The sequence below is a fragment of the Mustela lutreola genome, chromosome 7 (assembly GCF_030435805.1).
Source record: "Mustela lutreola isolate mMusLut2 chromosome 7, mMusLut2.pri, whole genome shotgun sequence".
NCBI classification, from domain to species: Eukaryota; Metazoa; Chordata; class Mammalia; order Carnivora; family Mustelidae; genus Mustela; species Mustela lutreola.
This window is the reverse complement of record NC_081296.1, coordinates 76,214,200-76,240,114: the sequence shown is the minus strand read 5'-3', so window position 1 is coordinate 76,240,114 and position 25,915 is coordinate 76,214,200. Positions and strand designations below refer to the sequence as shown.

At 39.8% G+C, this 25,915-nt stretch overlaps 1 protein-coding gene, 1 long non-coding RNA gene and 1 pseudogene across 3 annotated transcripts in view; 2 read left to right on the top strand and 1 right to left on the bottom strand.

Moving 5' to 3' along the window:
• The window catches only part of AP4E1 (adaptor related protein complex 4 subunit epsilon 1), a 61,153-nt gene extending 59,095 nt beyond the window's left edge, over positions 1-2,058 (bottom strand). Inside the window, exons 1-2 of one of the 2 annotated variants that reach the window (XR_009355573.1) lie at positions 1,905-2,058; positions 951-1,194 (exon numbers count right to left, since the gene is read on the bottom strand). Coding sequence is in view for 1 of the 2 variants with exons in the window: in XM_059181538.1 (XP_059037521.1) it covers positions 951-1,100 (150 nt within the window). In the remaining variant the exon portion in view is untranslated. The remainder of the gene's footprint in view (positions 1-950; positions 1,195-1,904) is intronic. The other variant, XM_059181538.1, reaches the window with a different exon arrangement.
• Positions 1,103-8,816, top strand: LOC131836285 (uncharacterized). The gene is made up of 4 exons (XR_009355576.1): positions 1,103-1,794; positions 2,504-2,620; positions 6,402-6,436; positions 8,562-8,816. It is a non-coding gene; the product is annotated as an uncharacterized LOC131836285 (long non-coding RNA).
• A 2,384-nt stretch (positions 8,817-11,200) lies between these two features.
• LOC131835320 (large ribosomal subunit protein uL30-like) lies at positions 11,201-12,247 on the top strand (annotated as a pseudogene).
• The last annotated feature ends 13,668 nt before the right edge of the window (positions 12,248-25,915 follow it).

Genomic DNA, 25,915 nt, shown 5'->3' with positions numbered 1-25,915 from the left:
CTGCTTCCACTTCTCTCTCTCTCCCTGCCTCTCTGCCTACTTGTGATCTCTCTCTGTCAAATAAATAAGTAAAATCTTTTAATTAAACTCCAAGGGCACTTTGAAGAAAATCCTTCTCTCTGGGGACTTACAAGTCATTGTATATTGCTTATACCTGTCTTAAGTCCAAGATGAAGGACCAATTCCTTGGGGAAAAGAAAATTTGTTTCACTCTTTTTCCTCCATGCCTAACGCATAATAACCTCCTTCATAAATTAACTTTTGAACAAATTATGACATAACAAAATAATCTTATAGGTTGTTGAATCTTGGTTCAACTACCAAAGTTTGTGGAAACTTAATACTTTCCATTCTAACTAGTCATTTTCAAAGCCCATCTGAGGCTGAGACAACAAACTTTTTATCTGGGGAGAATTAACTCTTTTTCTTTGTTGCCCCCGCCCAAGGTTGTTACAACCTAAGAACCTCAAGCTCCCCAAAGACGTTGAACAACAGGTTCAGACGGCAGGCTCTGTTCCGGTGTGTGAAAGAACTGGTGAGAGAGAACCTGTACAGAAACTTTGTAGAAGGTAAGCGATGCTGGCACTTCCACGGCACTAGGTATTTTCACTCGCTCGATGGCTCCTCTAATCCTCGAAACAACCTATGGAGTACGTTTGGGTCCTTTTCCACTTCAACGTCCAGAAATACACAGAGACTCAAAGATTAGACAGACCAGCCGCAGACGATAATGACTCAGTGTCACGGCCAACTGTGGAAATTCGGCCTCCAAGCTGTCAGTCCGGGAAGGAAAGTAACGCTTCCAGACAGACGCGGGGACGCACAGACACACACGGAGTCCCTGAACCCCGCGGGAGGGCCGACCCCGAGGCTCGCCGCCGGACTCGGGCCTCCCAGCGCGAGGGCCTTTTCGCCGGCGCCCCTGACCTCCCGGTCCGGCGAGCACTTACGTGCTTGGAAGTTAGCGCGGTGATGCCGCGGACGAGGCCGCCCAGCCGCGAAGAGAAAGACGCCTTGACGCCCGCCGGCCCGCCAACCGACTGGTTCTGCAAAAAGAGTCCCGGCAGCGCCGTCAGCGTCTTCTCCACTATGTCGCTCATCGCCGCCGCCGCCGCCACCGCCCGCGATCCGGTCGCCGCCCGGCTTCATGCCCGGCCCCTGCCTAGCCGCCCGCCGGGCCTCCGTAGACACTTCCTGTTTGTTTGAAGAAAAAATCTTTATTCGCGTCCGGCGTGGACAAGGACAGTGTCGTTCTCAAGAGAGGCCGCCGGAGGGCGCGAGAGGCCGCGCAGGGAAGAGGCTAGCTTCGCTGGCGCGCGGAGGTTGACTTCCTAGGGAGGAATTGAGGGACCTGATGGTCCGGTTTCGATGGCAACTCCGGGGTTTCCCTTTCCTTTTAGCCGCCTCCGCGCCGCGCGAGACCCTATCTGGAGGCGCACGTTCCTGGCCCCATTAGGCCTCGTTCCCAGGCTGCGGGACTGCGGGCCCTCCGCCCACCTTCCTCCCCCACAGCCCGAGGGCGGCCCTCGGCGCCACACACGGCCCCGGCCCTGAGGGAGCTGGGGGCGCTGCCGAAGGAGAGCGCGCAGTCCTGCGGCTTCCTCACGCAGGGGTGTCGCAACCACTGCCGCTTCCTAACCGCCCCTGTTCTCCGGGAATTGGGGACGCAGTCAGGAAAGGGTGGGAAGTGGTCGCGAAGCCCTCCCCACCCCCACACCCCGGCCGACTCCTGCTCTGCGGCGGCGGTGTCGAGGTCACGCTCCCGAAGCAGCCCACCCGGCCCGGCAGACGAGGGTGGGTGTTGTGCCCTACCCGCTCCCAGAGCTCTGTTCTTTCTCCCTTCAGAGCTGATCGCAGTGACCCCTGCGTAAATACCTCATCTCCCGGCGGAGGGGATAGTTTACCTGTTGCTGTTACCCCAGCTTCCACCTGGAACAGAATCTGGTACAGTGGTTCTCAGAATGCGGTCTGGTGACTTCTGAGGGTCTCTGCGACCCTTCCAGCGGATCCACGAAGTCCAAACTCGATGCCCAATACTAAAATGTTTGCTGTTTTCACTCTCATCCTTTTGGGAGTATACAGAGAAGTTTTCAAGAGGATAGTTGACTTAAGAGCTTTGTTAGTGGTGGAATGTGTGCTTGAGTACCCCTCTGTTTTCTAGAATGTTCCAAGGGTTAGGGTATAAACATGTGCGCTTTCAGAGATTAACTTAGTTTTTCCTTACTACTACTAGTGTGTTCTCACAAGCTATCCTCCCTTATACCTGGTCTCTGGAACCCCATCACTACCCCAATAAATGGGTTTTTTGAAATCCCTAAACTGTCCTTGCACCCATGAAGAAACACAAGAAAAAAGTTCATTTTGTGGACTTGCTTTGCAAGAATAGTTTTTAACTTATTGAAAAAGTATCTAAATGTTTAAATATTATTTTAAATTGTTATTCTTATAGAATTTAATATTTTATTCAAAGTAAAATTTGGTTTCTACCCTTTTTTAACTTTAGGTTCTTTCATTGGCTTACGAAAGGGAGATTAGAAGACTTGCTTTCTCAATCTTCCAACAGCTAAAGATGCTGAAAAATATGACATTGACCTTAGTATCTGAGGATTCTCTGACTCAGGTAAAGGGGAGAGTCTGGGTGAAACCGTACATAAGAAAGGAAAGGGAATTGAATATTTTAAACATGGTAGGGCCTTTAAAAGTCAGAGCATTTTTGTTACCACTCTTTGAACTAGAAATGAAAAACCCACTGAAGCATCTTACAGGTGAAATTATTGTGTTGCACTGGCTGCAAAAGGGCAAATGGTAACTGAGAGGCTAATAAAGCTTGTGTGTTTCTCAGGAAATGCCTGCTGGATTAAAAAAAAAAAAATCAAAGAAATCATCTTTGGAAAGAAAGTAGCCAAGGTACTTTCCAAGGATGCAGTAGCTCACCAAATTAGAAATTTAGTTGCAATTGTAAAGACTGAGATAACATCTGATCTGCAGAATTATATTGCCTTGAAGAAGGACTGAAAAATTATATAAACATAGATGTAAGCTAGGCTTGTTGCTTTGCTTGTATCGATCCAGTGTCAGTACTAATACTTGAAGATCTCTTATGTAAATGCTTGGCAATAAACACAGGTAGTGCTGAAATAGAGCAATGACTAATTTTGGGGGGGTGGGACTAAGAGCAATATTTATTGAGCACTTTATACATGCCAGTCATTGTTATAAGCACTTTCAGTGTATTAACTCATTTGATCCTCACCATACTCTATGAGGTAGGAGATCTTATTTGCACTTTATGAATGAGGAAATGGAGGTATAGGGTGAAGTAACTTGACCCAAAGTCATATAGCTACCCAGTATAGAGCTGCAATTCAAACCTGGTTATCTGGCTTCAGAACTCATGCTGTCAGGCATCCTATATTTCCTCTCTCTCAACCAGACAGTCCTCCTGAATATATAAGTTAAATAATGAAAAGAGTGTTGACATCATCCTGAGTGATGATGACCTATTGACCCTTCCACCCACACACTCTAAGGGAGTCAGTGTTTGCTTGCTTCGGTGAATGACAGGTAGTGTTAGGCCAGACAGACAGAAAGAGGTGGAAGATGGAAGGCAGAAGAAGTGACCAATTTTTAAAAGTAAGTTTATCCTGGAACAATTGTGCTGATATTTGCACTAATGGAATAAAAGCAATACTGGGCAAAAGTGCTGGCACCTTGGCACAAATCAAGGCAGAGGCTGCAAATTGTATTCTTCACTACCATACACTCGCACTGGGGGAGGAGAAAAGCCAGTTTACCTTAGAATATCTTTGATAAAGCAGTAAGAATTCTTAATTTTATTAAATCTCGACTTTTCAGTATATGCTTTTTAAGCGCTGGGTGTGGCAAAATGGGAAGTACACATCAAGCAGTTGTGATGCACAGCCAGGGTTCTTCAAGGAAAAGGAATTGAGGACTTGTTTGACTTGAAAGCTGAACCAGCCACTTTTCTTCATTTATTAACAAACAGAGCCTTTCTTGAAAGTGAACAGCAAGTCTGTCACTTTAAGGAAAATAATTGAATTTGTTGTCACTGATAAAATTTAAGCTTTTGTGTGTAAATTACAATTTTGAAGAATGTGTTTCTACCACCAGGAGTTTGATAATTTCCCAATATGTAGGAACTGTTTTGATAAGATTGGATGTGATATTAATAGAATGTTATTTTTTGATCATATATAATTACATGTGTCAACATTAGGAAGACCTAAATAACTCAGTGAACCAAAATCTTCCAAATGATCAATGCATGATTTTATAAAATTAGGGAGTGGATGAACGATCCATTTAAAGTGCTTTCTAGCCCAATGATTTTAAAGTAACCCAGTGAGAAAAGTTCACAGATATGTTTTCCAATTCCACGTTTTAACAAACCTTTAAGAAACTACTTCTTGTTGAGTATTGGTGTTGTACTAAAGAAGAACATCCACAATTATTTGAAAAGGCTGTAAAACTACTCACTTTTGTCCCAAACTGCATATCTGTCTGAGACTAGATTTTCTTCATAAACATCAAACAAAATAACCTGTTGTCGGCTGATAATGGCTTCCAAGGATATATCCGCACTGTAAGCCTTGAAACCTGTGAATAGTGAAACTTGTGCTGATGGGATTGAGTTCATGATCTTGAGGTAAAGAGATTATCCTGTATTATCCCAGTGAGGCCTACAAACCATCACAAATGTCCTTATAAAAAAAGAAGCAGGGGTGCCTGGGTGGCTCAGTGGGTTAAAGCCTCTGCCTCCGGCTCAGGTCATAATCTCAGGGTACTGGGATCAAGCCCCGCATTGGGCTGTCTGCTCAGCAGGGAGCCTGCTTCCCTCTCTCTTTCTGCCTGCCTCTCTGCCTACTTGTGATGTCTCTGTCAAATGAATAAATAAAATCTTTTTCAAAATAAATAAATAAATAAAAATAAAAAATAAAAAAAGAAGCACCAGGAAATTAGCCAACACACACATACAAGAACAGTTGATGCAGAGATAGGAAGAGATGGGAAGGAGGTAGCCGCAAATGAAGGAATGTTAGCAGTCACCAGAATCGGGTAGGGTCAAGGAGAGAAGTTTCTCCTGGCGCCTCCAGAGGGAGCACTTCCCTGCCCACACCTTGATTTTGGCCCAGTGAAACTTGATGTTGAACTTCTGGCCCCAGAACCACAAAAGAACACATTTCTGTCATTTTGAGCAGCCAAGTTTTGGTAATTTGTTATAGCACACCAGGAAGCTAATACAATCCCCAAGACAACAGATAAAATAAAGAAACCAGGCATGAGAATCCAGATGTTTTATGTTAAGGCTGACAGTAAAGAGATTTGCAAAATTGTGAAACAGTGCCATTCCTCTCACTAATTTTTTTTGTTCTGAATATATAACTGTTTTTCATCTTTTTAATGTTATTAACATATGGTGGGTCTGTTTTTTGCTATTTTAAAAATTAGTTAATACCTTAAATTTTCTCAGTTTTACTTTTTAATTTAGTAAATATATAAACAAAAGGTTTTGGAGGTTCCTGATAACTTTCAAACATGCTGAGGGGGTCCTAAGGCCGAAAAGTTTGAAAACTATTTAGTACATAGTAGGTACTCAGTTATTTATTGAAATAAGTATATGCATTATTCAGTCACATCAATTGATACATGAGTATAGGCCAATGAACAGCAAACGACTTTAGGGGTAAAATGAATGGTTGCAAGAGAAGAATACAGAAGAGTTCTTAGAAAAGAGAGAAAACTGGGGAAAGACAAAACTATCTCCAACTGACCCGACTGTGAAGAAGTTGGTGGAACAACTTCCAGAGCTTTCTACCCAGTGTGTGACCCAGGCACTGAAAGACCCCTCTCCCCTTGCTAAAGGCTTGTTTAAGTAACCTGATGTCCCCAAAGCACCCCCTATCCCCTTGCTGAAGGCTTGATTGTCCCCATAGCCGGATGGCAACACATACCAGGATGTCTATTGTCTGTGATCACCCGGTCTGTCAAGAGAAAAGACAAATGAGGAATAGAGTGTACCTGGGACTTTCCAGAGTGCTGAGCCAAGGCCCACCAGAACAAACCGTTGTGTCCTTGCCTTAAACCCAGTGCCTGACAATGCTTGATTTAAGTTAACCAATCAGATCCCTGTAACCAAGCATCTGCTTCTGTAAGCTCGCTTCCCACCACCCCAACCCTTGCCCTATATAATCTGCTCCCCAATCTACCCCGGCGCGCTCAGCCCACAGAGGCTGATGCGTCCGCAGGCGCCTGTGTAACCAATAAACCTCTTGCAACTTGCATCCAGTGGAGGCTTGGTGTCTGCTTCTTGGGTGCGGATCAAGGGTCTTTCAGCACAAAGATTGTTGAAGCCCCACCAATTTCTACCATTTCTCCTCTAGGTTCCATCTTGCAAAGCTAGAAGTTGATAACAGAGGTAAGAAACAAATGTCAAAAGCCCAGAAGTAAAATGCCTGGTAGGAAAAACTACAGAATTACATAGCAAGATTTGCTAAGATTTAGAATTATAGGATGTGGAAATTGGAAGAAATTTGGATGTTATCGACACATCCAATCACCTAATGTTGCAGAAAAGGATACTGATACGTAGGCTGTAGAAGCCAGTTGACCAAGGTCACACAACCTTAGAGGTAGAACTGAAATTGCAGCCCTAAATCTAGACTTTGAGTTTGGAGCATTTTCCCCATACTTTCATGGATGGACAATGAAGAGGTTGCCTGTGGCTTCTTATTCTGAGACTCTGGCTCCAAGTCCTGCCATGAAATGAAAGGGATATAGATGTTTTCTTTGAAGCTTGTAATTTTAGACTGTCCATTTTTTCTGTAAATATGGGCTCTCCTTTCTCCTTTTCCCATCTCCACCTTTATCCCAGGTAATTTCACTCAGAATGACAGGGATTGAACCTATTAAATTAAACCCTCTAGAAGTGGATTTCCTCTCTTCTTCTAGTCAGGGAAGAAGGTGGCTCTCATTGAGCTGAAAATAGGACAGAGAAATGACTCAGCACATTTTAAGAAAGTATGGTGGTCCTAAGACTACAGTGGGGCCAACTATCTTATTCCTCATGAGAATATCAGCAGCCCCACCACTTTCCAAGCAGGAGTGTCTCCTTGGAAATATATACAGATGTGTGAAAGGGTAATGTTTTTCTTCTGCACTTCCTCAGCTTCCTTTTTAAAAACTTTTATTTTGAATAGATGTCAAATTCTCTTCATTCAAATCTCAAAATGTACAAAAGATTATGCTGAGAAAAATCTTCCTCTCTTCCACAGGAAGCTGTCCACTTCCCTTCCCTAGAAACTGCTACAATCTATTTCTTCAGAAATATATAATACATAAATGTTAGCTTTCACTCCAAAAGTCTTACATTCAGCCTACTTCTTTCCAAGATCTATCTCTAGGGAATCATTCCTTCATAGAACATTTTCCCCAAAATTTTTGCCTTCATTCGATGGGACTATTAAAGACAGAAAACAGTTGCTCATGCTCACTTACTGCAAGGTTGTCATGCTGTCCCAGGAATGTGTCTGGCAGCCACATGAAGTGGGAGTTCCAAGGACATATAAATATCCATGACCCCAGATCTCACCTGTGTCCTCAGCCAAACTCTCCCCTAGGGTTCAAGGGAGCTGATGCTATTCCTATTCCTAAGTCCCTCAACTTCTAAACTCCAGTTAGCTTTCATCATCCCTTTGCTCTTGAGTTTACCATTTGGCCATGTTTTCCCTGAAAAGCTCTTGTCAGCTCTCACCAGTAATTCTGACTCCCACTCCAGCTAATTTACTTCCCTTTACCCCCTAACAACATGATGGTTAACATACCTCCAATTGCCTTGTTTCACCTGCCACCATCTCTGTGCTGGATTATTACAAAAATCTTCTAATTAGTCACCCACTATCACCAGTTTCTTCTCTTTTCAGTCAGCCCTTCAAAGAGCATTTTCTATCTCAGAAATCTGATCATGTTATTCTCAGTTCAAAATAGTCTGGTAGATAAATGCGAACTCCTTACCAGGGAAACATAGGCCTTGGTAACTTTCCCATTGCCTGCCTCTCTAGAATTCTCTTCTACTAGGCTTAGGTTAGGATTTTTTGTTTTAGCAATATCAAGCTGCCAACAGTTCTCTAAGTATGCCTGTGCCATGCTTTTAACTCTTATGTTTTTGCACATGCTGACTGTCTGGCATATTCTTCCATTCTTAACTAAAAAATTTCTATTTATCCTTTAAACAGAAATCAAGCAGTCACTTCCCCATGAAGCCTTCCCTGTCCCATGTTTGTACCTTATACAACCCCTATGAAAACTGGATTGAAATGATGTATTTATATGTCTCTCTCCCCTGTTAAAACCAAACCCTCAGGGGTAGGAGCATGTTTTTCTTATTCTCAATTCTAGCACAGAATCTATATTTATTGTCATGGGAAAATATTCATGATAAATTGATGTAAGTGTTATATAACATATGTATGGTTATATAACATATGTATGAATGGACGTGCCTGGGTAGCTCAGTTGTTTCAACATCTGACTCTTGATTTCAGCTCAGGTCATGATCTCAGGATTGTGAGATCCAGTCCTGCGTGGAGCCTGCTTGGGATTCTCTCTCTCCCTCTCCTTTGGTCCCTCCCCCATCTCTTAAAAACAAACAAACAAACAAACGTATGTATGGTTTGAGTCTGTCTTTGCCAAAATACTTGTCAATCTCACACCTACCACAATTTTTAAGTATAAAATTATTTGCTGGATTTTTTTAATGTCTTTCTCCCTCACTAGACTAAATTGTAACTTGAAGACAAGGATCAAGTGTTTAACACCATTTGCCTAGCACCTGGCACAATTCCTGACACTTAATAAGCACTCATTTTACATTCCTTAAAGGGTGTACATAGAAAAATATTTGGACACATAGATACCCAAATGCTAAAGGTCGTTGCCTAGGACGGTGGAATTATGTTTACTCTGTATGCTTTTTTAAAAAAACTTTTTGATATTTATTGAATTTTAAAAATGATAATATATTAATTTTATAATCATAAGGAAAGTTAAAGCCATTTTAGGAAGGAAGCAAGGAACTAGGAACTCAGAGGTCCATCCAGGTCTCAACTCTACCTTCTCTGTCAAGGTAGATTAAGTGGGTTTGCCTCAGAAATGGGACTTCTGGAAGCTGAGAATGTCAGGGATTAAAGCAGAATCAGAGAAAGAATTACAAGAAAAAAGACACAGTAGGAGAACATCTGGTTATTTGTTCCTCACTACTGGCAATAATCTGTGGGAATATAAAGAAGTACCCATTGATGACCATCTCCACTATAACTAATCCCTAAATTTGTCCTAAAGTCTAAGCAATTCATTTGTCCTAGCATTTACCAGTGCTTCTTAACTTGTAAACAGATATTTATTGTAAAAGGTATTCTGTGGCTAAATTAATTAGAAAATGCTGCATACTTCTTTCTACTCACAGCCCTGCTCTTAGAGATGTAACATGTATCTTAGCCTATTCATGACCCTGTGAAGTCCTGTGATAAAGAACCCTATTTAATTTTGTTTAACCCAATATGTCCCAAATGTTTATAACATATGAAAGTTTTTTTTTTTTACCAAACAACAAGCTAATATCTCATAAATAACTGCTTGATAAATAAAATGTTAACGCAAAAATGGATTTCAGAGCAAGACTTCTCACATTGATGAATAAAGGAAATAAGCAAATCCTTTCTATGGGAAACAAGTATAAAGCAAAATTATAAAATATATCCATTGCAGTGCTCTAGAAATCAATCAAATGCACACAACAAATTGAGAAGTGTCAGTTCATTAAAAATTACCACACATCAGGTAAAAATCAAATCTATGTCATTTTTCCCAGAGGCTTCTCCTCCATGCCCAACTGCCCTATAAATTTGATTGGTGGTGTAATCTATCAAAGTGGAGCAAGTCATGAAAATCTTGTTTAATATGGAGACAAATGTGAAAAATCCAGTTATGTTGTCTGGCTGGGGTTGCAGTCCTGACGGGGGTAAACAATAGATTAGCCAGTAATATAAAACAGAGATCAGGAAATAGGCATAGATAGTAGCTCTCCATCCATCCCTGGCCAACCAGAGGCTGCATGCACACAGAGGAGACACACAGATCCTGTTAGAAAGCAAAAGTTAGGCACATGTGAAAACTGCCTAAAATGTGAAAGTTCTCTCCAAACCACACATATATCTAATAGCAGAAAATGGAAGTCCTCCTGGCTCTGGGTGTTTGAGCACAACCTCTGATGAATCCTGGGCTAACCACTAAGCTATGCAGGTACAGGATGACCCTGAAAAGACCAGAGACGTCAGTAAGCACACGGTGTGAGGGAGACAGTGACAGGTTGAGTCTAGGCAAATTTAAAAAGACAAGCAAAGGGGAAAACAGCAACAACTCTCACTGGGGCTAGAAATCAGAAACCAGATTTGCTACAGAATTTTATCTAAAATGTCCAGCTTTCCCAGAGGCATCATGATTTTGGACTTCAAATTATAAAGCAGTAGTGATCAAAAAAGTTTGGTACTGGCACAAAAATGGGCATATTGATCAATGGAACAGAATAGAAAACCTAGGTGAACCTACAAGTACATGGTTAGTTAATCTTTAACAAAATAAAAAAGAATATGCAATGGGAGAAAGCCTTAACAAATAGTGTTAGGAAAACTGGACAGCAACATGCAAAATAATCAAATTGGACCACTTTCTTACAACTTACACAAAAATAAATTCAAAATGGATTAAATCAAGACCTAAATTTGAGACACGAAACCATTAAAATCCTAGTGAGATACAGGTAATAACCTCTTTGATATCTGCCATAGCAACTTCTTATGAGATATCTGTCCTGAGGCAAGGGAAACGAAAGCAAAAACAAACTATTGGGACTTCATCAAAATAAAAAGCTTCTGCACAATGAAGGAAATAATAAAACTAAAAGACAGTCTTTGGAATAGAAGGTATTTGCAAGTGACATATGTGATAAAGAGTTAATATCTAAAATATATAAAGAATTTATAAAACTGAACATCCAAAAAATGAATAATCCCATTAAAAAATGGACTGAAGACATGATTAGACATTTTTCCAAAGAAGGCATACAGATATACAACAGACACAGGAAAATATGCTCAATATTACTAATCAACAGGGAAATAACAAATCCATACTACAATGAGATACCACCTCACACCTGTCAGAATGGCTAAAATCAACAACACAAAAAAACAACAGGCCTCTTTTCCTACTGGGACCATGGAGTGTGCAGAAGAGAAGGAAAAGAAGGTTCCTATTTGCCAGAAAACCTTGAGAAAGAAGTTTGCCCAAAAGAAATGCAAGGAGGAAGCTTATCTTTGAAAAAGCTAAGAATTACCACAAGGAATACAGGCAGATAGGTAGATGTTCTACAGAACAGAGATTTAAATGGCCAGGATGGTGCTAAAAAAAAAAAAAGAAAGAAAGAAAGAAACAAACAAACAAACAAACAAACAAAAGCTGGTAACTTCTAACATACCTGCAGAAACCAAATTGTCATTTGTCATCAGTATCATAGGTATCAGTGGTGTAAGCCCAAAGATTTGAAAGGTGTTGCAGCTTCTTCACCTTTGCCAGATCTTCAATGGCACCTTTGTTAAGCTCAACAAGGCTTCCATTAACATGCTAAGGATTGTGGAACCATATATAGCATGACCTGAAGTCTGTAAATGAATTGATTTACAAACGTGATGATGGCAAAAACAACAATAAGTGAATTGCCCTGACAGATAAACACATTAACTGGCAAATATGGCATCATCTGTGTGGAAGATCTGATTCACGAAATCTATACTGTTGGAGCATGTTTCAAAGAATCAAACAACTTTTTTGGCTCTTCAAATTATCTTCTCCTTGAGGGGGAATGAAGAAGAAGACCACCCATTTTGTAGAAGATGGAGATGCTGGTGACAGGGAAGACCAGATCAATAGCCTTATTAGAAGGATGAACTAAGGTATCTACCATGATTATTTTTTTTACTGTGGTCAGATAATAAATTACTACTCTCAAATAGAAAAAAAAAAAGGAATGAAAGAAAAACAAACAAACAACAGGTGTTGGCAAGGATGTGAAGAAAGGGGAACTCTCCTACACTGTTAGTGAGAATACAGACTGGTGCAGCCACTCTGGAAAACAGTATGGAGTTTCCTCACAAAGTTAAAAGTAGAACTACCCTGTGACCCAGCAATTGCACCACTAGGTATTTAGTGAAAGAAAACAAAAATACTAATACAAAGGGATACATTCACCCCTATGTTTATAGCAGCACATCTATAAGAGCCCAAATATGGAAACAGCCTAAATGTCCACCAACTGATGAGTGGACAAAGAAGATGTGGTATTTACATACAATGGAATATTACTCAGCCATAAAAAAGTATGAAATCTTGCCATTTGCAATGACATGGATGGAGCTAGTAAGTTTAATGCTAAGTGAAATAAATCAGAAAAAGACAAATACTTGTGATTTCACTCATATGAGGAATTTAAGAAACAAAACAAATCACCATCAGGGGGGTGGGAGGAAGAGCAAGAGAAAGTGAGAGGCAAACCAAGAAACAGACTCTAAACTATAAAGAACAAACTGTCAGTTACCAGAGGAGAGTGGGTCGCGGGGATGGGTGACATAGGTGATGACAATTAAGGAGGGCAATTGTCGTGATGAGCACCAGGTGATGTATGGAAGTGCTGAATCAGTAAATTGTATACCTGAAACTAATACTACACTGTACGTTAACTAACTGGAATTTAAATAAAAACTTTTAAAAATTTTTAAATAGAATGTCCAGCTTTCAACAACAAAATTATGGGAGTTTCAAGGAAGCAGGAAAATATGGTGTGTATACTAAGGGAAAAAAGCAGTTGATAGAAACTATTTCTGAGTGGGCCCACATATTGGATTTAGAAAAGATTTCAAAGCAGTTATTATAAATATGTTCAAAGAACTCAATGAAATCGTGTTTAAATAATTAAAAGATATATGAGAACAACAACAACAAATAGCTAACTCAGTAAAAAGACATAATCAATTTTTAAAAAGTGAACCAGGATGCCTGGGTGGCTAAGTCATTAAGCGTCTGCCTTCAGCTCAGGTCATGATCCTAGGGTCCTGGGATGGAACCCGCATCGAGCCCCGCATCGAGCCCAGCATCGAGCCCAGCATTGGATCCTTGCTTGGCGGGAGGCCTGCTTCTCCCTTTCCCACTCACCCTACTTGTGTTTTCTCTCTTGCTGTGTCTCTCTTTGTCAAATAAATAAAATCTTTAAAAAAAAAAAAAAAAAAAGAACCAAATGAAAATTCTTAAGTTAAAAGTATAATAGTTGAAAATTTACTTGGGGAGTTCAACAACAAATTTGAGATGGCAGAAGAACAATCAGTGAACTTGAAGGTAGATCAAAAGAAATTATTCAGTCTTTAAAACTGAGAGGAAAAAAAAAATGAAGAAAAAGAAGCAGCCTCAGAGATCTGTGGGATTCAAGTATATCCACATAAGGGTAATGGAAATCCCAGAAGAAGAGAGAGAAAGGGAGGTAGAGTAGTAAGAATACTTAAAGAAATAATAGCTGAAATTTTCTCCCATTTGATGAAAAATACAAAGAGAAAAATGCTCAAAACAAAAAAAGAAAAACAATTATCATTTAAAACGGAAAACCAATAGCTAACTTCTCATCAGAAGCAATGGCAGCCAGAACACAGGGGTAAATATTTTCAGAACTGAAAAATCAAGAATTATGTGTTTAGCAAAATGGCCCTTTAAAAATCAAACCGAGGGGGGCGCCTGGGTGGCTCAGTGGGTTGAGCTGCTGCCTTTGGCTCAGGTCATGATCTTAGGGTCCTCGGATTGAGCCCTGCATCGAGCTCTCTGCTCAGCAGGGAGCCTGCTTCACCCCTCTCTCTGCCTGCCTCTCTGCCTACTTGTGATCTCTCTCTCTCTCTGTCAAATAAATAAATAAAATCTTAAAAAAAAAAAAATCAAACCGTGGGGTGCCTGGGTGGCTCAGTGGGTTAAAGCCTCTGCCTTCAGCTGGGGTCATGGTCTCAGGATCCTGGAATAGAACCCCAAGTCGGGCTCTCTCTCTGCTCAGCGGGGAGCCTGCTTTCTCCTCTCTCTCTGCCTTCCTCTCTGCCTACTTGTGATCTCTGTCAAATAAATAAATAAATATAAAAAATAAAAATCAAACTGAAGGTCTTCATTTCCTTATGAAGGATCCTGTGTTATATAAAACTTGTATTAAATAGATCTTTAACTGGGAAGCAAAGACCCTTAGGAGAAACCACCATGACTTGGCTCTACCACAGAATATAGACCTTGTGTTCTAGACTTCAGTTTTTCAAGGAAAAAAAAAAACTTCATTAAAAATGTTAGCTATCAATTTAAATTTTAAAAAATAGATCTTTATTTTTTCCCGTTTAAAAAAAAAAGAAAGTGAAATAAATACATTTCAAGATAATCAAAGAATTTGTTGTTAGTAGACTTGCCTTAGAAGAAATATTAAAGAAATTTCTTCAGGGGTGCCTGGCTGGCTCACTTGATAGAACATGTGACTCTAGATCTTGGGGTTGTGAGTTCAAGTCCCACATTGGGTGTAAAGTTTAAAAAAAAAACGGGGGGGAATTTCTTCAGATTAATAGGAGATGACACCAGACATTAATTCAAATTATATAAAGAAATGAAGAACACAGGAAATGGTAAATATAAGAGTAAATACAAAACACTATAATATTTCTCTCTTTTTTTGGTAAGAACTCCTTAAAAAGATGAAAGATTGTATAAAGTAAATCCTAACACTGGGTTGAGTTTAGAACATTGTACGGATGTAATATGTATGACAATAACACGAAGGAGCAATCAATGGAACTATATTGGCAAAATTTCTGTATTTTACTGGATTAGTATTATTCCAATTATTATTAACCTGAAGCAGATTTTGATAAATTAAGATGCATACTACAATTCCCAGGGCACCACTTAGAAAATAACTCAAAAAAATAGTAAAAAATTAACATAGGAATTAAAATGAGATAAAAATACTTATTAAGCATAACAAAAGACAAAGAAGAGCAGAAGAACCAAAAATAAAAAGATATGATATATAGAGAACAAATAGCAAAGTGCCAGACATGAATCCAACTATATTCATTATTATGTTATATATCTGAATGAGTTATTGCCTTCAATCTGTTAATGTGATATGTTGCATTGATAGAGTTTTGTATGTTAAATCATCCTCACATTCCAGAAATAAATCCCACTTGGTCATGGTATATAATCCTTTTAATGTGTTATTATATTTTGTTTGTTAGTATTTTGTTGAAGATTTTTGCATCAGTGTTCATAAGGGATGTTAGTCTTCAGTTTCCATATAGTGTCTGCCTGACTTTAGTATAATGATAATGCTAGCTTCATAGAATGAATTTAGATGTGTTCCCTCTTCAGTTTTTTAGAAGACTTTGAAGAAGATTGGTGTTCATTCTTCTTTAAATGTTTGGTAGATTCACCAGTGTAGCCATATGGTCCTCAGCTTTTCTTTGTCTTAGATTACTGATTCAGCCCCCCTACTAATTATGGATCTATTGAGATTTTCTATTTCTTCATGATTCAGTTTTGGTAGGTTATGTGTTATTAGGAATATGTCCACTTCTTCTGGGGTATCCAACTCATTGGAACACAGCTGTTCACAGTATTCTTTTACACCGTAGTCCCCTCCTTATCTCAGGGGGAGACTTTCCAAAACCCCTAGTGGATCCCTCAAACCACAGATAGTACCAAACCATATATATATATATATATAATGTGTTTTTCCTATACCTACGTATCTATGGCAAGCTTAATTTATAAATTAGCCACACTAAGAAATTAACTGCAATAACTAATAATAAAATAGGACGATTAAAACAACATACTGTAATATAAGTTTTATGAATATGGTCTGTCTCCCTCTGTCTCTCAGACATTGTACTGTACTCACCCTTCTTCATCTTGTGATGATGTGAGATGATATAATGCCTACATGACGAGATGAAGTGAGGTGAATAACAGAGACACTGTGGTGTACCATTAGGCTACCCTTGACCTTCTGATGATATGTCAGAAGAAGGATCATCTGTTTCTGGACGACAGTTATTCACAGGTACCTGAAACTGCAGAAAGGGAAACCACAGGTAAGAGGGAACTGCTGTAATTCCTTTTATTTCTGTGGTATCAGTTGTAATGTCCAATTTTTCATTTCTGATTTTAGTTATTTAGGTCTTCTCTCTTTTTTCCTTAATCCAGTTAAAGATTTGTCAATTTTGTTTGTTAATCTTTTTAAAGAATAAATTTTAGTTTTGTTGATTCCTCTATTCTTTTTCTTTTTTCAGTTTTTTAAAAGATTTTAATTGTTTATTTATTTATTTGACGGAGGGAGAGATCACAAGTAGGGAGAGAGGCAGGCAGAGACAGAGAGGGAAGCAGGCTCCCTGCTGAGCAGAGAGCCCGATCCCAGGACCCTGAAATCATGACGTGAGCTGAAGGCAAAGGCTTAACGCTGAGCCACCCAGGCGCCCCTCTTTTTTCTTTTTTTTTTAAGTAATCCCTACACCCAACATGGGGCTCAAACTCACAATCCCAAACTTGCAATTTGGTTATTCAGAGTTGCATATTCCACACCTGAGCCAGCCACGTGCTCCTCCTCTATAGTTTTTTTATCCTTCATTTATCGCAAAATATTTTCTAATCTCCATTGTGACTTCTTCTGTGACCTATCAGTTGTTTAAGAGTATTTTTTAATTTCCTACATATTTCTGGTTTTCCTTCTGTTACTGACGTCTAGTTTCATTCCATTGTGGTCAGAACAGATACTTTGCGTGTGTGTAATTTCAGCCTTTTTAAATGTATTAAGATTTGTGTTGTGGCCTAATATAAACTCTGTCTTAGATACTATTTCATCTGCACTTGAGAAGAAGGCATACTGTGCTGTTGTTGGGTAGGGTGTCCTATATATGTCTGTTAGTTCTAATTGGTGTATGTTCAAGACCTCTATTTCATTATTCATCTTCTCTCTGATTTCTATCCATTACACAAAGTGAATATTGAAGTGTCCAACTATTATTGTGGCTCTGTATTTCTCCCTTCAATTTTGTGATCTAAGTGAATGGATTCCATATTCATGGATTAGAAAGAATCAATAGTGTTAAGACTGCAAGTCTCCTGAAACTGATATGTAGATTTCATGCAAAACTACAGCAACCTTGTTGACACAAAGAGCAAGCTGATCTTAAATTTTATATAGACTATCCAAAATTATTTTTAAAAAAAGAATAAGGCTGGATGAATTATAACAGCCAATTTCAAAACTTACTCTAAGCTTATAGTAATCAAGATAGTGTGATATTGGGCGCCTGGGTGGCTCAGTGGGTTAAGCCACTGCCTTCGGCTCAGGTCATGATCTCAGGGTCCTGGGATCGAGTCCCACATCGGGCTCTCTGCTCAGCAGGGAGCCTGCTTCTCTCTCTCTCTCTCTCTCTCTCTCTCTGCCTGCCTCTCTGCCTACTTGTGATCTCTCTCTCTTCAAATAAATAAATAAAATCTTAAAAAAAAAAAGATAGTGTGATATTGGTGTAAAGACAGACAATATATATTATGGAACATATGTACTAATGGAGCAGAATTGAGAGTCAGAAATAGATTCTTACATTTATGGTCAACTGATTTTTTTAAAGATTTATTTATTTATTTGAGAGGGAGAGACCATGGGAAAGAGGGACAGAGGGAAAAAGAAACTTAAGCAGACTCCAAACTGAGCTTATAGCCTGGCATGGGGTTGATCTCACCACCCTGAGATCATGGCCCGAACCAAAACCAAGAATCAGACATTTAACTGATTGTGCCACCCAGGCTCCCCTATAGCCAGTTGATTTTCAGTGCAATGGAGAAAGGACAGTCTTCAACAAATGATGCTGGGACAATTTGATCTCCATATGCAAGAAAAGTTAACTTAGACCTTTACCTCACACCATACCCAAAAATTAACTCAAAGTGGATCTTAGATCTAAATGTAAATGTATAACTATAAAAGTTATAGGAGAAAACATAGGATAAATTCTTCATTACCTTGAGCTGGGCTCAGAGTTCTTAAATATGACATCAAAAGTGCAATCCACAAAAAAAAAAAGTGATAAATTATACTTCACTGAAGTAACAACTTCTGGGCTTCAAAAGTAACTCTTAATAAGTTCAAAAGATGGGGCGCCTGGGTGGCTCAGTGGTTTGGGCTGCTGCCTTCGGCTCGGGTCATGATCTCAGGGTCCTGGGATCGAGCCCCGCATCGGGCTCTCTGCTCCGCAGGAAGCCTGCTTCCCTCTCTCTCTCTCTCTGCCTGCCTCTCTGCCTACTTGTGATCTCTGTCTGTCAAATAAATAAATAAAATATTAAAAAAAAAATAAGTTCAAAAGATAAGGCATAGACTACAAGAAAAGATTTACAAATTATATATCTGGGAAAGGAGTTGTATTCAAAATACACAAAGAACTCTTACAACTTAGTTATGAAAAAGACTAACAGTCCAACTAAAAAATGAGGAAATGCACATTTCACCAGAGAGGATATACGAATGGCTAAAAAGCACTTGAAAAAATAGTCAACATTGCTAGTCACTAGGGGAATTCAAATTAAAGCCACAATAAGATAACATTACACACCCACTAGGGCTGTAAGCAAAAGGACAGACAATACCAAGTGTTGAAGAGCATGTGGGGAAATCCTTACATATTGCTGGTAGGAATGTAAAATGAGGAAGCCACACTGTATAACAGCTTGGTAGTTTTTTTTAAAAGGTAAACAAATTTGCCATATGACCTAGAAATTCTACTACTAGGTATTTACCCAAGAGAAATGAAAACGTATGTTCACAAGAAGACCTGTATATAAACATTCACAGCAATTTGGTTATTCATAATAACCAAAAGCTGGAAACAACCCAAATGTCCATCAATTGATAAGTGGGTAAACAAGGTCATATGTCCATGTAATGGACTATTTTCAGCTATAAAAAGGAATGAAGCACTGATCCATACTACAACATGGATGAACCTTGAGAACAGTATGCCAAGTGAAAGAAGCTAGTTTAAAATATATATATATTATATGATTCCATGTGTATGATATGGTCAGAAAAGTTAAATCTTTAGAAACGGAAATCAGAAAATAGTTGTCTGAAACTGGAGGTGAAATTGAGGATAGACTGCAAATACTTATGAAGGGCCCTTATGGGGTTTTGGATAACAGTGGGGTAACAGTGGGTAACAGTGGTTGTACAGCACTATAAATTTACTAAAAACTATCAGCCGTATACTTACAATGGGTGGATTTTTATGGTATGTTAACTATTTCAATAACACTGTAAAATTGTTAAATGAATTTCAGAAATGCTTGTCCATTACTGATTGACAGTCTTGCTACAGGATCTTTCTAGGACTTAGTGACCAGGGAAGCATACAGAAATGGAAAGAGAAAACTATTTAGAAAAATTAATGCCTTAATGAGGCCCTATAGAGAGTGAGCAGAGAAAAATTTCAAGAGGGAAGGCTTGGGAATGCCCAGAAATTGTTGAGGAAACTCTCCAGGCTGAGGCACGGCCTAGAAAAGGAGATATACTGGGTGGAGTTCTGGGGACTGCAATGGTGAGGATTTAGTCAACTTTAAAGAACCCAGTTCCACTCTCATACTCAAGGGGTCACCAGAGGAGCGAGTCCCAGCGTGACTGCAGCCATTTCCAACCTCCCAAAGCAGGGCCTTCTGAGTTCATTGAAAACCTGACCCAGGTTCTTTAAAGACCAGGACTCTAAATTTTCTTTTATTTTCTTTCTTGGGAGGAAGAGGAAATATGCATGAAGGTGGCTTCCTTTTAAGTCTGAAAATGTGGCAGGAAGAGCCAAGAGAGGCCCTGTGACTCTCTCCCAGGGAGAGGCAGAGATTGTAGCCAAAAGAAACTGCCCTAAGAGGAGCTTTTTCAGAATGACACATGCTATTTTCTTCCTCTCCCTCCGTGACTCAGATTCATATTTCACATAGACCTTTGCCTGTATTTTCTTTCCTCTGCCTTGACCGCTAGCCAGCAGACTGTGTCTACAGTGTTTTCCCACTCCTGCTCCCCAGTCTGAGTCAGTCTGGTAAAAACATTAGCTGGAAAAGATTTGGTTTTTACCAGGTAAATTCCTCTACAAGTACCTTTGTAATGAAAACCTCTAAGAGAGTCCTCCGCAGCCCAGCTTGTATCTCACCTAATTTAAGTCATAGTCAATGAATCAAAATTCTAATCCATACCACGTATTTGGACAGTCCAGTGGCACTTGTAAAAAGATTTGACCTATAATACTTTCTTTTCCCCAAAGAACTTAAGAAATAAGTAGAGGCAAAAACAGAATTCTTTCTGTAGTTGGAGAATATTTTCCCACAGACCCTTGTTTTAAAACTCCAGTTCTCAGGAAATCTCTGTAAGGACTTTTCCCAATAGTCTACCCAATCCCAGACAAGAAAGAGAGATAGGGTCTAAATTTGATAAGCAGGAATCTTCTCAGAAGGAAACCATGGGAACTGTCTCAATATTCAAGCAGACCCTGGTCCAGAGCATTGTAGAAAATGATCAAGGGATCAGAAATTAATCTAGTTAAAGGAAACAAAAGTGGGCACCTGGGTGGCTCAGTGGGTTAAAGCCTCTGCCTTCAGCTCAGGTCATGATCTCAGGGTCCTGAGATCAAGCCCCTGCATCGGGCTCTCTGCTCAGCAGGGAGCCTGCTTCCCTTCCTCTCTCTCTCTCTCTGCATGTCTCTGCCTACTTGTGATCTCTCTCTGTCAAATGAATAAATAAAATCTTTAAAAAAAAAAAAAAAGGAAACAAAAGTGGCATACCAAAGAAGTGAGTGTTATGTTGAGGCCTGAAGCCATACTAATGTACTAATGAGAGTCAAGTCTTTAAAAATTCAGTACCTAGATCATATAACAGAATTAATTGCATCAGTTGTTCTTACATAGAGCTAGGGGCATCATTACTTGGAGAAGCCATTTTCTCCTTCTCCCAGCTCCATATAATAGAAACTTCCACTTCTTGAAAATTATGAAGAGCATTTGCCTTCCACTATTAAGTAACCTTCCCTAGTTCTCCCCAAGGAAGGACTGACTTATCTGACTGTGGCACTGGGGAAGGAGCTGAGCATGCTCAGCTCCTTTTGCACCTTGTCCTGGGAGCAGCCTGCCTACCAGACAAGAGCATCCCCACCCTGAGTCCCAAACACACACATGAACATCCACTCCTGCCTCCCCAGAAGTCTAGGGTAGAGTATGAGAAAGTGTGGTCATCATCCCTGACATGTGACTCCTCCATTTTGGCCTCACTTCCATCAAAGCTAACATTTTTCTCTCAATATGCCTAATTCGTGTGGTCTGTTTCTCAAAAGCTTCTGAACATGAAGAGGGTAAGAACTGCCATTTATTGTCTTCTTTAAAGCCTCCAAATCAAGACTTTGAGTAGCCCTGTCCCTGTAAAGCTTGAAAACCAGTGAATATCCCAAAGAAATGACTCTAGCAGGAGACTAAACTTACCATTTGCCCTTGGGCAAGGGGCGAGCTCCTCAGTCAGGAAGGGAGGCCACCTCTCCCAGAAAAGCTTGAGGGCCTTGCACGTGGGGCAGTGAAGGATGAACAGACAGTTTCCCAAGAGCCTGGAGTGGGGAGACCAGCATCTCTGCTGGATTCTCTCATGTCTGAAGTGTGATGTGGTAGCAAGAGCCCCGAATTAGGACCTGGAAAACTTGTATTGAAATCCCAGATGTTCAACCTTCACAAATTTTGAGTCTCAGTTGCTTTATTTGTAAATGAGCATAAGTATCATTCCCACCTACCCTGTGTGGTTACTGTGACAATCATTACATCATGTATATGAATGTTATATGTATCTTGGAAAGTATGATAGAAATATAAGAGAAAAGGTATGATAGAAAATATAAGAGAAAATATAATGAGAAAATGGTGAGGATAAGGTATTTGAAGATATTTGGGGTGGAAGAGCTGGGTATTTTCCATTTACTCCTCCAGATCCACTCTCCAATCTGATGCATGTTCTGGAAGCTGAACTTTCTGAACATCAATGAGCTCCCTTGCCTGTTGGCTGCCGGTTGAGTTTAATTGAAGAGGAACTACAGAGGGAATTGAAGAGAGAGTGGTTCAGGTGCCTGGATCTCTTTAGGTTGGCTACACCTCTCTATGGAGGGCACAGTTCAAGTCAAACTGCCTTCTCCACAGTTTTCCCCAGACCAAGCAGCATTGTCATCAAAAGGGAATGTGTGAAAAATATAGTTACTCTAGTCCTACCCCAAACCTACTGAAACAGAAGCTTTGGGGTAAGACCAAGCAATCTATGTTTTAACAAATTCTCCAGAAAATTCTGATGCATACAAAGTTTGAGAACCACTGCTGTAACTAACTACTGTATTCTTTCCTTTGCCTGAAGCTACTCACCTTGGGATACTGTCCAATCCCTTGTTGCTTCCCCCCAAACCCTGTTTACCTTTGTAAATAGTTCTTTCATTATACTCTCCTCAAGTTAGTCATTTTGAGCATGCCATTGTTTCTGTTTGGTAAACTAAGAAATGATGTAACATCCTTGTGGGACATATGACTAAAATCTGAGGTTTTTGTGTGGGCTTGAGCTCTAACATTGGTTTCTACCAAGGGCTTTAGTCTGAAGAGGGAAAATGCTAAAATAAGTTGCTACTTGCAAAAGGAAGCTGCTGGTATTTCTTTCCTTTGGTTAAGGTCAAAGCTATAGTGAGCTAAATTCATACTATTTCTTTTTCATTTCACAAAAGTTGAATATTTCAGATATAACATTTGAGCAGCTGTCGAAAATAAACAAGTTCAAAGGGTCAGTCCCTCCAGAGTATGTAAATGCCTAAGACAAAGAGAGACTTTTTCTAAGTGTTTGTTTCTTCAGGTCTCTTGACTCAGGGACTCTCCTTGTTTCCAGGGTGTAGATCTGAGGCAGAAATATTTAACAGAGGTCAGCAGGGAGCCTTGAGTAAATCTGGGAAGCACCACTCCTGCAAGTCATTTCCTTCAGGAAGAAGCCCATAGTCAGGGTAAGAAGGAGCTTTGGGAAAACTCAGCCCAAAGTGCTAACTAACCCAGGTTTTTCTTACCTTTGTAGATTGAGTACACTGCTTTTGCTTACAACTGAAGAGACTGCTTTTGCTTACAACTGCTTCAAAGTGGCGTCTCTTATTTATACCTTGTGATTTATTAATTTAACCACCAGTAAGAACTAGACACTGGAAAATGGTGAGACAGGCTAAGCTTGTCTTCACATTTTTTCTTTAGTCCACTTTTTTTTTTTAAGATTTTATTTATTTATTTGACAGAGAGAGATCACAAGTAGGCAGAGAGGCAGGCAGAGAGAGAGAGAGAGGAGGAAGCAGGTTCCTTGCTAAGCAGAGAGCCCGATGCGGGGCTCGATCCCTGGACTCTGGGATCATGACCTGAGCCGAAGGCAGAGGCTTTACCCACTGAGCCACCCAGGTGCCCCTCTTTAGTCCACTTTTTAAAAACAATTCTCCATCTACCCTCCGCCCTCCAAGGTCCATGGTATCCACAAGCTATTACCTGTCCCATTTCTAGCCTACCACTTGAACAATCTTCCCAGATTTTCCCCTCTTTGAACTTTCCCAGAACACACTCAGAATTAAAAGGGAACAGGTTCTTATCCTTCGGGGCTTCATGCTGATGTGATCATCTAATTGGCCCTGGTGGACAATGGCTTACTGCTAGTAGCCCACCTACCCAAGGTAGCCCACAAGCATAGACCCATCTCAGGAACAGCAGGCCTTCCTAAGAGCTGTGTGGCCTTGAGAAAATCACAGAGAAAGATACAAAGGATCATAGATTCTTGGTTTGAAAGGGACCAGTACTTGAATACATATTCTAATACTTTACCAAGCTATTATCTACTTTCCCTTTAATTTTCTACTGAAAATAATTCCTACCACTTATTGAGTACCTCCTATGGGCCAAGGCCTATTCTAGGTGTGTTGTATACATTATCACTAATCCTGAAAGTAACCCAGCAAGGTAGTTAACAGTAACCCCAGTTTACAGTTGTAGAAGTGAGACTCGATAGAGAAACATAGTTCTGAGAAAGTAGCAAAGCCAGGACTCCTATCCAATTCCAGTTGGCCCAGAAGTCAGTGTTGAATTTAATTGACTCCGTGATCTTCTGAGAGATCCCATTCTAACCCTGCATTTGAAGCATCCTTTATAGTGACCTGAATTCTGTCTTCCTCTGCCTCCCACCCATCACCTGCAAGTTCTACCCCTCTGGGTATAACAAGCAAAATTAGCTTCCTCTTCCACATGCCATCTTTTCGGGTATTTGAATACTCTAAACTCTATGACCATCCTGAAAATATTCAGCCTTTCCTCCTATGAAGGAAGTCCTTTTCCTATCCTACCAATTCCTCTTCAATTTGTCTATGCCCCATAAATCAACAACAGTCACAAGTTGAGTTTTAATATACATACAGAAAACTGCACAAATTATAAGTATACAGTGCAATTAATCTTTGCAAAGTAAGCATTCCTTCCTGGATGGAGAAACAGAAGCATTACTGGATCCTTGGAAGCCCATGCTGTCCTGTTTCTACCACCATCCTGACTTTTAACATATACATTATGTAGAAAGCAGACAGTCTGCCTCCTTTTATGTCTGGCTTTCTTTGCTCAACATTGTAGAGTTCCATGTCATAATGTGAAAATATAATTGGTTCATTCTCATTGCTTTCTGTGTAGTTTTCTTTTTTGTGTGCATTGCAACTTTTTTTTATTATTTTTAATTGAAGTATAGTTGACATACACTGTTATATGAGTTTAAGTGTGCAATATAGTGATTCAGCAATTCCGTACATTACTCAAATGCTCACCATGATAAGTGTAGTTACCATCTGTCACAATACCAAGTTAGTACAATAATATTGACTTTATTCCCTATGCTGTACTTTTCATCTTCATGATTTATTTATTTTGTAACTGGAGGTTTGTACCTCTTAATCTCCTTCACCTATTTTATCCATCCCTCCACCCACCTTTGGCAGCCACCAGTTTGGTCTCTGTATTTATGAATCTGTTTCTATTGTTTGTTTGCTTGTTTTGATTCCACATATAAGTGAAATTACACGGTATTTGTTTTTCTCTGTCTGACTTATTTCATTTAGCTTTATACCCTCTAGGTCCATCCATGTTGTTGCGAATGGCAAGATTTTATTCTTTTTAATGGCTGGGTAATATTTCATTATGTATGTATATCACATCTTCTTTTTTTTAAATTATTTTTATTAATGTATAATGTATTATTTGCCCCAGGGAATCATCATTGATGATGTATCAATGATACAAATGAATGTATCATTTGCCACAGGGAATCATTTGCCCCTGTGAATCATCAGGGTTACACACTTCACAGCACTCACCATAGCACATACCCTCCTCAGTGTCTGTAACCCAACAACCTTCTCCCTGCCCTCCCACTCCCCAGCAACCTCAGTTTGCTTTGTGAGATTAAGAGTCTCTTATGGTTTGTCTCCCTCCTGATCCCATCTTGTCTCATTTTTTCTTTCCCTACCCCCCAAACTCCTCACCCTGCCTCTCAAATTCTTCATATCAGAAAGATCATATGTAATTATCTTTCTCTGATTGACTTATTTTGCTCAGCATAATACCCTCTAGTTCCATCCACATCGTTGCAAATGGCAGGATTTCATTTCTTTTGATGACTGCATAGTATTCCATTGTGTCTGTGTGTGTGTTTGTGTATGTATAC